Source organism: Peromyscus californicus, unplaced genomic scaffold (genome assembly GCF_007827085.1).
Source record: "Peromyscus californicus insignis strain IS unplaced genomic scaffold, ASM782708v3 Scaffold_8__1_contigs__length_139910024, whole genome shotgun sequence".
NCBI classification, from domain to species: domain Eukaryota; kingdom Metazoa; phylum Chordata; class Mammalia; order Rodentia; family Cricetidae; genus Peromyscus; species Peromyscus californicus.
In genome coordinates this window covers 118381028-118392769 of record NW_026294606.1, presented here as the reverse complement: position 1 = coordinate 118392769, position 11742 = coordinate 118381028, and the positions used below count along the sequence as shown (strand labels likewise).

The following is an 11742-nucleotide window of genomic DNA, read 5'->3' as shown; positions in this document are numbered from 1 at the left end:
TTCTTTCTTTGAGATTTTATTTTTATTTTTTGTGTAAGAGTCTTCACTTGCATGTATGTCTATACACCATGTGCATGTAATGCCCACAAAGGCCAGAAGAGGGCATCAGGACACCAGGGAATGGAGTTAAAGCTTGTGAATCAACATGTGGATCCTGGACCTTGAACAAGGGTCCTCTAGAAAAGTAGCCATTACTTGTAAAGGCTGAGCCAACTCTCCAGCCGTTATCTATGAATTCTTTAAAAGTTTCAAAATGCTTGTCATTTGCGCCCACAGGAATGTACCCAAGTGGCAGAGGGAGGGGGAGAGAGAGAGGGAGAGAGGGAGAGAGGGAGAGAGAATGTGTACAGTTTGAGTTCTGGTTTAATAACATGGCCTTGTTTCTGTTTCTCATCCCCAGAGGCCCAGGAGCCTTGGAGAGAAGCATGTGTCTCTACTATAATGCTGCTCTCTGATGGATGCTTGGAAAGTTTGTGGTGAAGACTGGTATGATTATCAAGCTTTGGTTTGACTCTGTTTAACAAATTGTCAAACTCTTCTTTGGGGGAATGGAAAGGGTAGTCTTGGTTGGAGGGTAATGGTATCTGGAGTGGAGACAGGAGTGGTAAAGATTTAAAAAAGAAGAATTAAACTGCATGGGGGTGGAGAGATTGGTTCAGTGGTTAAGAGCCAGAGCCCTGCTGCTGTTGCATAGAACTATGTTCTACTCCCAGCATCCATGTTGGCAACCCACAGCTACATGTTACTCTAGCTCCAGGGGATCTGACACCCTCTTTTAGCCTCCAAGGGTGCTTGCATACACACACACACACACACACACACACACACACACACACACACACACACATTCACACACACATAAAAACCAAAATCTTTAAAAAGTCAAGTTGTTTATTTTACAAGAAGAACATCACAGTACATGACGGCAAAGCCGAGGTGACCACAAGAGAGGACATTTGCATTCCGGCATGTCTGAATGATGTGACTCTCTAGGAGAGTGGATGAAACAAAGGGTGACCCAGATCCTCCGTCCGTCTCTCACCAAGACACATCACTACTTGTGAACTATCCTCACAAGAGTTAGGGAAATCCAGGAGGCAGGCAGAGTGCTTGCTTTTAGTATATGAAAAAACACACAGAAGAAGGCAGATAGGGGATATGCAACCAAACCCAAGCACCCCACCGTCCAGAGGGGCACCCTCCACCCAGGAAGGGAGAGACATCTAAATTCAGCTCTTAAACTCAAAACAATGTGCTTTTCAACCCAGAGAATATAAACATCTAGGAAGAGGATTGACACAAACCTCATAATCCTGAAGTCAGTAACTGAGACCACCCTAGGGTGAAGGATGGATGGGGCTATCTTCAGACAAACAAAAGTGAGAGACTGTGTCTCTACCAAGCTTGTGATCTAAAAACTTCTAAAGGAAAATGTCAAACTGAAATAAAGACATGTTAAGGAGTAAGAAAAAAAATGTATGCATGGGCAGAAATAAAAGAGATGGCTCGGAAATTATCACACAAACCAACCTAAATATTCTAAGTAGGTTTTCTGTAACGTGACAATAGGTTTCTTTGCTGATGCATTAAACCAAATCAAGCCGAATTTAAAAAGTAAAATAATAGGTTTATTTGAGCAAAGAACTCCTGGGTGAGTTCTCCAGCTCCAGAGATGGAGGATGGAGAAGAGACAGAAGTCCCGTAAGTACTGGAACTAGAGCAGGGGGCTTATATACTCCGATACGTGTCCCCACAAGCTGCGTTTGTGCCCAGGTTAATGTTTTAGGCGGTGCCTTGGGCTGATGGCAACTGCAGGGGAGGAGCTGCCACAGCAGCCAAGGATACCGAACTGGGCCTTTTGGTGCCTTCTCTTTGTTGGAGATTCTCTGAGATGGTGGGTTTTGGAGCGGGGGTCGGGGGTGCTTCTCAGACCCTGTAGGTGCCAGCTGGAGGTTCCAACCGAATAGTTCTAGTAGTATAAATTTGGTATATAAACTACTCATATATTTACTGTAAGAACTAAAAGCAGATTAATTGAAGTAATATCTTCATTAATATGGCAAGCAAGATATAAGTTGACACATCAACACTTCAAAGTGTGGGGAGGAATAGGCGATTGTGAGAAATTTTTATGACTATGTTTCTGCTTCCCTTTTGTTTGATCTTATTTGTATTATTACAAAATGTGTGGATATAATAAAAATCTGTATCAATAACCCTCATAGTAGCCCTAAAAGCAAAGTCTACAGTGGCTGAACCATGAGTAATTAGTGAGGAGTCAAAATGCACTGGGTAAAACAGTATGCGGTAAGTCACACCGGGCAGCTTTCCCTTCCCTCTGAGTTCCTTCGTTATTTCCAGCACTCTCTGATAGGACCATCTCCCCACAAACTGCTCTCAAACCTGTGACAAGGCCTGCTTCCTGGGGACCAAGCTCAAGATGTCCTGGGGCGCATCTGTGACTCTGTTACGAGCTGTCTACAAATTAAGGGTTTTCATGTTTTCCTGGTGAGTTGAGCCTTTAGTCATAACTTTTTCCTCACTGTATTAATTTTCAAATATTAATGTTGACACTTGATTTTCATTTTGACTATCTATGGGTTGTGTCTGTTACCTTCCATTTACTTTTAACTTATCTAGACCTCAGTGCGTTTGTATTTACATTGCTTTAGAAGGCACTGCTACATACACACACACACACACACACACACACACACACACACACACACACACACACGCAGGCTCCACACATACTAAAAGCAGTTTTCTTACATGCACTCTCGAGCTTTGTGAGGGGCAGAGCAGGCCTTGGAAGCAGGTCCAGCACGTCTTTGGAAAGGACACTGGCCAGACTGGTCTATGTGGTTAAGGAGAGTTCGCATATTCTGCCGGCACCAAAGTAAGACTCCGTCTTGCTCACTGACTTTTCTAGAGAAGTGGGAAAGGGATGAGAGGGTGGGAACCAAAGGCCACAAGCAGTCAAGTATCATAAGTGGAGTCAGACTCATTACACGTTACACCATTGGTCACAAGAGCGTAATAGAACACCATTTGGAAAAGCCTTAACATTTCCCAATTCTTTGATAATAAGACACTCAATTTCTTCAGCTGTCTAATTATGCTGTTAAATTACAATTTTAAAATTCATCATTGCATGGATCTAACTAACTTAGTTGTTTCCCCATCTTTCCAACAACTTTGTCGTACTCTAGAAGTAGCAGATGACCACTCTCCATCATGGCCTCCACTACAGCCAGGGACATCTTTTTCTCTCTTTGATGTACTGTGTTGTTGATCCACCACTGACTTCACGGTCAAGAGCATCATAATTCACGATGGCAGAAGCCCGTCTATCATATGTGTTTTCTCCATAAGGCTCCTCACAGACTGCTGTGCTTGAGGCCACTGGGTATATCAGCATCACTATGCTTGAACGCACCTTAAACAGGAAAAAAAAAAAAGCACTTAAAAAGAAAATATTACGGAAGTGGTGCTGAATAGACCCCAGAAAGGATGCATGTGAGTCTGGAGGGTGAGAGAAGAAGATAAAGTTATACTTCAAATGAGAATACGGGGGCCACATGACTGAGACTTGCTTCAGATTTCCCCCTGCTCTGTGTGGATGTTCATGGAATCACAGAAGTCCCACAGATATTGACCAGGGCATTACATGTGCATGTCAGCAATAAGTTAACTCACAAATGCAGCATCAAAAACTGCATGTATTTATAAATATTTGAAATGAACTGTTTAAAAATAAAAAAAACATTTATAAGCATGTGTGTACCTGTCATGTGTGTGTGGATGCCTACGGAGTCCAGAAGAGGATATGGGATTTGCTGGAGCTGAAATTGTAGGTGGTTTTGAGCTGCCCAATGTGAGTGCTAGGAACTGAACTCAGGTTCTCCGAAAGAGCAGCAAGCATTCTTAACTGCTGAGCCACCTGAAAGGAGCTATTTAAAAAAAAAAAAAAAGGGCTGGGTGGTGGCACAGGCCTTTAATCCCAGCACTCTGGAGGCAGAGACAGGCAGATCTATCTGAGTTCGAGGCCAGCCTGGTCTACAGAGCGAGATCCAGGACAGGCTCCAAAGCTACACACAGAAAACCTGTCTCGAAAAACCAAAAAAAAAAAAAAAAAAAAAAAAAGATTTGAGCTGGTTGAATAGAGACTGGCCGTGACCAAGCGCTGCACAAGCCATGGGCAGAGAGAGACAGGCTGTGGAGTGGAGGCTGAAGCGTGACCTTAAATGGAGATCTTTCGAAGTGCTCAAGGGCTTCCTCTGTCACACTGCTCCACAAAGACACTGAAAGAATGGCCGGCTGGCTGTAGAGAGGCTGGCAACCAAGGGCTGCATGCCCTGAACAGTGACACCTCAGACCAGGTCAGGCTGTCAGCCAGAGGCTGAAATGTGACCCACAAGCCTGGAGCACAGATTCTCTGAGTGCCTGACTGTCTCAGGCCACCAGGGAAAGACTCCTTCCTTCCCCTACTGGTGCTGAAGGAATAGCTGCCTACAGATCGCTGACTGCAGAGGCCCGCTGGATCCACCATGGGCAGGGAGACTTGGTATCAGCAGAGACAGTGGACGAGGCAATGGAAAGGGGATAGACACCATGGACATGAACACACGAGCCTGAAACTGACCCCTGGGCCCTAGGGAGGGCTCCATCACTGCCTAGGCACGTGAGACATAAACCAGGGGGGCAAAGTGCAGAACTCAGCACAGCTGTGGCAGAAACTCAATACAAAAGCCACTTCGTTTAGATTCCGCTAGGAATCTGTGTACTCAGAAATCAAGTTTGGTAGGTTTGAACTGGAGCTGAGGCACACAGCTGTGCTCCACCACCACAGCCTCCTGTAGGACACATCACAGGGAGGGAAGGAATGCAAAATCTACCCCACCAAGGAAGGTATCAGCTGAGGCCCTACCATAGTTTTTAAAACCTATTGTATTTTATCTTACTTTGTCTTTTATTTTTATTTTGTTATTCCTGTCTTTCTTCCTTCCTTCCTTCCTTCCTTCCTTTTTCTTTCTTTCTTTCTTTCTTTCTTTCTTTCTTTCTTTCTTTCTTTCTTTCTTTCTTTCTTTCTTTCTTTCTTTCTTTCTTTCCTCTTCTTCCTTCTTCTAAGACAGGCTCTACTATGTGTCCCCGGCTGGCCTGACACTCACTATGTAGGTCAGGCTAGCCTTGAACTCTGCCTCCCTCAACCTCCTGAGTCCTGGGATTAAAGGGCCTTATATTGACACAACTTTAGTGTCAGGGCTCCTCCCACCCAGGATTACCAGCAGGCAGAACACAGTGCACTCACCAGGGTATTAGTCCTAGCGAAGGTTTTCCTCATTTTTGTCACTCATGGGAGCACCTCCTTCTGGGAGATGTTGTAATAGACCCCAAATCTGCAGCTGCTTATTACTGAACACTGGAACCAGATGAAGGGGATCCAGGATGGTCAACAAGGTCATTGATCTTGTCATCCCCCAGTGCTTGGTCCTGTGAAGCCTTGTTGGGGGTGGATGTTCTCTCAGCAGGGCCTGCTGCTTGCTTCTCGGAGCTGTCTCTAAACATCCTTCTTAACCAAGCCAAAGGGGACCAAAGCCTCTTTTTAGCCTGGAAGATTACTTTGCTGAGATTTCCTCTGGAAGAAGTGTTTCTCTGGACCTTCTCTTGAAACCCTGCTTCCACAGGGTTGCACTTGGTGTGAGGACTGGCTCTCAGCTTGAGATGTTGGTTGTATGCCTGCTCATGTTCTTTCACAATGCCTGCTGGATTAATCCACTGGTTCAACATCGCCAGGTATTTACAGCCCATAGGACAGGACTGAAAGACCCTAACCCTTCAGGCTTACACCCCCCAAGCCCCAGGAGAATAAGGAACTAAAAAGAAAACTAGTTCCAAGGGCAACCTGACTCGGCCACTACTCAATCACCCCTGCAACAATGTAACAATGTAAAAAGATTTCTGTTAAGAGATGCACTCAACTGTGACTGGGATAGTTGCAAGTGTTCCAGGAAGGACCATTGTGACCTTTGTGTAAACTTCACTCCCGCCCTGATACCCCCCTTGAGGTTTCGGGAAGAATGTGCATGCAGACATGACTGTACCCACTCTGTGATCACCCTGTGATCAGGCCATGAAATTGTATGGGAATTGTAATCTTATGGCTTTTGTGGGTTTTTCCTTTAAAAGTACCCATGTGATAGCAATAGACGCGACTCTTGCTCTTTGGAGCTGAGTTAGCTCATCTGTATAGTCGCTTCTTCAATAAACCTCGTGCTGTTGCATCAACTGGACTGGAGTCTGGGTTCTTGGGGCGCCCACTCGAGACCCTAAACTTTGGGGTCTAACAAGGACCACATACATTGACTTGGTTTTGATGATTAGCCTTGGGTTAGGTGGTCTAGCCTCTAGCTGTTTCCATTCCCCAAACCCTTCAAAGACAGCAACCCCCAACCATTCTGGAAATAATTATCAGAGGCCATATGTAATTGTAATAATTTTATTGTTTATCATCACAATCATCAATACAGAACCAAGTGGAGACAAATTTCACAAGGTGATTTTTTTTTCTTATAAGAATTTCTACCCTGGTGTAACATGAATCTTAAAAAGGTCTTATTAATAAAAAACCCAGAGGCTGGGCAGTGGTGGCGCACACCTTTGATCCCAGCACTTGGGAGGCAGAGCCAGGTGGATCTCTGTGAGTTCAAGGCCAGCATGGTCTACAGAGTGAGATCCAGGACAGGCACAAAAACTACACAGATAAACCCTGTCTGGAAAAAACAAAAAACAAAAACAAACAAACTAACAAAAAAAAAATAAAAAACCCGGAGCCAGATATTGGGGTGAGAGCTGAAAGAGAAGAGAGACAGAACAAACCATAACCAACCTCACCTCGCCAACTCCTCAGCCAATTCTGTTTCCATAAATCCTCAGACTGAAAGCCTCTGAGTTGAACTGCTACTAAAAAGCCTCTAGTTTCTGGTCCTTACGCCTTATATACCTTTCTGCTTCCTGCTATCACTTCCTGGGATTAAAGTCGTGTGTCCTTCCCAAGCAAAGACATGAGATCTCAAGTGCTAGGATTAAAGGTGTGTGCCACCACCCCTGACTCTGTTCCCAGTGTGACCTTGAACTCACAGAGATCCAGATAGATCTCTGCCTCCCAAATGATAAGATTAAAGGTGTATGCCACCACTGCTGGGCATCTATGTCTAATTTAGTGGCTGGCTCTGTTCTCTGATCTCCAGATAAGTTTATTAGGGTGCACAATATATTGGGGGACACAATATGTCACCATACCCTGGTTCAGATATTCATAGTCAAATCAATTTCTGTGAAAGAATCTACAGTTGTAGGAACATCAAGATGGCAACTGTATCTTGATAATAGTTTGATAGGAGTCACAGAATGAGAAGGAGTGGACAAGAACCAAGGTGTGTGCTTGTCCCTAACCTTTTATGCTTGGTAATGGGGGTTAGACATGTCCCTTTGTACCTCAAATTCATTGTTTATTGAACTGAAGAAGTTATTGACCTTCTGTTTGGGGAGCATATCAAATCTGGGCCCAGTCTGCACATGAACAGAAAGCTGATCATTTTGTCCTTCAGTGGCTGGTGGTGTTCAAAAGTGGTGGTGTTCCCGTGCTTACCATGCACATGTATATGTGCATGAGGTCAACAGCTGGGATGATTTACACTTCTGTCCTCATGGACCTTGGATCCTCCCAGGATGGCCTTGGACAACTCCACCACCTGGGATGTAATCTTTCCTCCTTCCTGCCAAAGAGTTATCTTGTCCACTCAACTATTGGAGGGAAAATCCTTGCTGGCCCAGGTGACATGGCCACAGAGGGGTCAGCATGGGCAATAGCCTTGGCAATGTCGGCCTTGCTGGTGGCAGCAGGTCCATAAGGTATGACCAGGTTGTGTTTCTCCTTCCAGAACTCTTCGAGCACCATCCTACTAGAATGCTGGGTCATAGTCATTCAGTTAAAAAAGTTGGTTGGAATGCCCCTCGCTTTCCCTTTTATACCCATACATGGTTAAAGATTAACCACTAACATTCAATCTCATTGGCTAGCAATGGTAGCAGTAATAAATGATGTCATTCTAGAATTCTCCTGCCTTCCAGAATCTTTCACATGTTTCCAGGGCAGGCAGCCTGACCTACCCTGGACTCCCCAGAAGGAGAACAGTCACCCCTTCAACCATTTGCTCACTTGCTTACTTGAACTGGCCCCACAAGAATGGAAAATGAAAATGTGGGATATATACACATCATATATATGGAGTGTTCTTCATAGATGAGAATAAAATTATGTGCTTTGCAAAAAAAAAAAAAGGAACCAGAGAAAAACATATAAAATGAAATAAGGCAGATACAGAAAGACAAGTATCGAAGGTTGAAATGCTAATGGTTGTCTTGAGTGTTCAATACCCATCTTCGAACCATCACACTGTAACTTCAATATTAGTTACATAAAATTTTAAAGTCTTGAGATAAAATGGCTCACTTTGATTTTGTCTCACACATTTGGTGCTGTCTGTCTGCCTTGCTTTCCCTCCTCCAGAGACTCTTTCCCCACTGGCACACCCAGGAGCTGACTTCTGGTAGTTGGTACAGGATATGTACTGAGTCAGCCCCAGTGCCGAATGGGTCCGCTAGTCCCTGTCACCTGAGAATCCTGGGCAGGTCAGTTTTAGAGATGAAGCTTTGTAAGTGACCTTGTTTCTCATCAGCAGTAAAGGCTCTCTGATGACTTGCTCTGGTACTGTGTCCTGTCCACATGATGGGTTACAGAACTTTACATTGTTTTTTCTCGGCAGCAATAAGCCTTCATGTGGTAGCTAAATATTCCCTCATGTGTGTATTGTTCCTTCATGGAAATGGGACAGACTCTGTGCCTGAATGCCAGAGACACATTTTTGTCCCAGTCTTGCTACATATCCCCAGACTTATTCACAAAGCCCTAATAGACATCTTTAGGAAGTCTGTGATGGGTGCAAGCTCCTCCTTGGGGCTATGGTTCCCAGTAATTTTGCATTCTCATTTAGATTATGCATTGCCTTTGGCACTTAGGAAACTTTTTAGTCTTTCTCTTTGTGTTTATAAAAACATCTCCCTGGAGCGGGGAGGTGCTGTGGATATCACTCTGTATAAATAAAATGCTGATTGGCCAGTAACCAGGCACAAAGTATAGGCGGGACAAGCAGAGAAGAGAATTCTGGGAACAGGAAGGCTGAGTTAGGAGATGCTAGCCTGCCGTCCAGGGAGCAGCATGTAAAGGCAACAGGTAAAGCCACAGAACACGTGGTGACATATAGATTAACAGAAATAGGCTGAGTTTAAGGGTAAGAGCTAGTCAGTGGTAGGCCTGAGCTAATGGCTGAGCAGTTTAATTAATATAAGCTTCTGAGTGATTATTTTATAAGCATTTGCGGGGTCCCTGGTACTGGGCAGGACTGGAGAAAACTTCAGCTACAGGGAGGTGATGTGTGCTCACATCTGCTGTGAAAAACTGTCCCCTGAGCACAACAGCCCTTACCCTCTTATTAGAGAGTCTAACAATGTCTGCAAATGACTCTTAGGAGGAGACTCTTTTTGTTTTTTTTGTTTGTTTGTTTGTTTTTTGTTTTTTGAGATAGGGTTTCTCTGTAGTTTTGCGCCTTTCCTGGAATTCACTTTGTAGACCAGGCTGGCCTCGAACTCACAGAGATCTGCCTGCCTCTGCCTCCCGAGTGCTGGGATTAAAGGCGTGCGCCACCACCGCCCGGTGGAGGAGACTCTTTAAGAGAACATCCTCTTATAGAAGAAGGGATTGGGAAAGGTCATTAGACCCTCCCTCATGATTCCAGCCATGCTCTCTGTACCCTCAGACAGTCTCTGTGTAGTTCTGCCCCCTTGTACCAGGTCCTTTGAGGTGCTAGATTATACACAGGGTGGACAGTTAAGCAGAGGAGGGATTACATCTATGCAGTGATGGGGAAGTAAGTCTTCATCCACGACTGGGAAGGCATTTTGGTGACACAATTGCTTCCGAAGTAACCCTGTTAGTGACCCTCACCTATGCTCCTGTCAATGAACCAAATACACTCACTGGTTAGTCAAGGTGGGCTCAGTAGAATCATTTCTCTTTTCTTTTGTTCATGCTCTGTCTTGGATGAGTAGATGCTTGCTCCTGTCTCCCACAGAAAATTTAACATAACATTCCACGTGTCCTCCATATTTGTATTCCTTTAGTTTTCAAGCTAATCATTTCTCCAGCCATCTCCTGCAGAGACGTCTGTTTTTGATGGTTCTTCTCTGTTCATCTATCCTTCTCTGAGGCACACAGATTAATCTTGAGCCAAAGACATTGTATTAATTAGGCTTCTGTTGGTGTGATAAAGACCATGACCAAAAATAACTTGAAGAGGAAAAGGTTTTATGGCTTACATATCCTGAGTCACAGTTCATTGAGGACAGTGAAGGCAGGAATTCACTGTAGGAACCCTGAAGCAGGAACTGAAGCAGAGGCCACAGACAGTGCTGCTTCCTGGCTTGCTTCCCATGGCTTGCTCAGCCTGCTTTCTTATACAACCCAGGACCACCAGCCCAGGGATGACTCCACCCACAATGGGCGGGGTCCTCCTACATCCATCATTAATCAAGAAAAAGTTCTACAAACTTGTCTACAGGCAATTTAATGGAGGCATTTTCTAAGTCTTCCCAGAAAACTCTAATTTGTGTCAAGTACACACACACACACACACACACACACACACACACACACACACACACACACCCCAAAACAAAGAAACAAGCAAAATCAACAACAAAAACCCAATCAGGATGGATACTGATCCAATTTTGATTTCCAAAACAATGTTTTATTTTTACACATTGAAGCAACAAGGATCCTTTTTAGTGTGTTTGTACAAAATACCATACAATTGTGTAGCCTTAAAGATAAGAAGCCTTGTTTCTCTGCAGAATCTTCTACGGCATACCTTTGGTTTGGCTCCAGGCTCTCCCACCTGCTGAGCCTCCTGATCAGAGCTCAACATGCTCTCTGTGTGTTGTCCTCTCTGCTGCCTCCTTGGCCCTGAGTTCAGTCCAAAAAACTACTTCCTTGTCTTTCAGCTTCTGGGCTGCCTGGGTTGAGGCGCCAATCTTCATGTACCCTTCCTTCTGGTCGTACTCTGGCCAATGGGGCAGCCCTCCCCCATTAGGGTTCCTGTGAACAGAATTAAACAAAAAAAGAAATTCACCAAAGCAACTGCATTGTCCTCATGATGCCCGGAGATTTGTGAGGATGCCTTGGTTTATCTCCGCCAAGGAGCCTCCTTCCACATCTGTGCAGTTCTCTAGCTCCTGGGACAGCCTGTGCAGGTTTAGCAAGTTCCTACTGTTATTTAGATCTTAGCTCTCCTCCGAACCTTCATGTGTTGAACACTGATGCTCAACTAGCGGTTCTGTTAAGGCTAATGGAGGAATAAGGAGGTGGCACCTACTTGGAAGAAGCAGGTCCCCGAAAACCTGCTTTGCACCATGTTGGGACTCCACTTCTTTATCTCACTGCTGCCTGACTGCCAAGAAGTGAGGAGCTGGATCCCACCTAATGCCCCTTCTCCACCACATTCCTCTTAGTCACAGGCTCGAAGTGAAAATGTCAAGAGAAACCCAGAGCCCCAGTAAAACCTTCCTCCTTTAAGCTGATGACCCTCAGATATTTTGTCTCAGCAATTGAAAGGTGACGAC

General features: G+C 44.7%; 1 protein-coding gene across 3 annotated transcripts in view; it reads right to left on the bottom strand.

Annotated features, from left to right (window-relative positions):
• Nucleotides 1-10958: 10958 nt before the first annotated feature.
• Nucleotides 10959-11742, bottom strand: part of LOC128104254 (carboxylesterase 1D) — a 32645-nt gene continuing 31861 nt past the window's right edge. For all 3 annotated transcript variants that reach the window (XM_052729100.1, XM_052729097.1, XM_052729099.1), the window contains one exon: nucleotides 10959-11218. In XM_052729100.1, coding sequence (XP_052585060.1) covers nucleotides 11035-11218 — 184 coding nt within the window. In that variant the 3' untranslated portion in view covers nucleotides 10959-11034. The remainder of the gene's footprint in view (nucleotides 11219-11742) is intronic.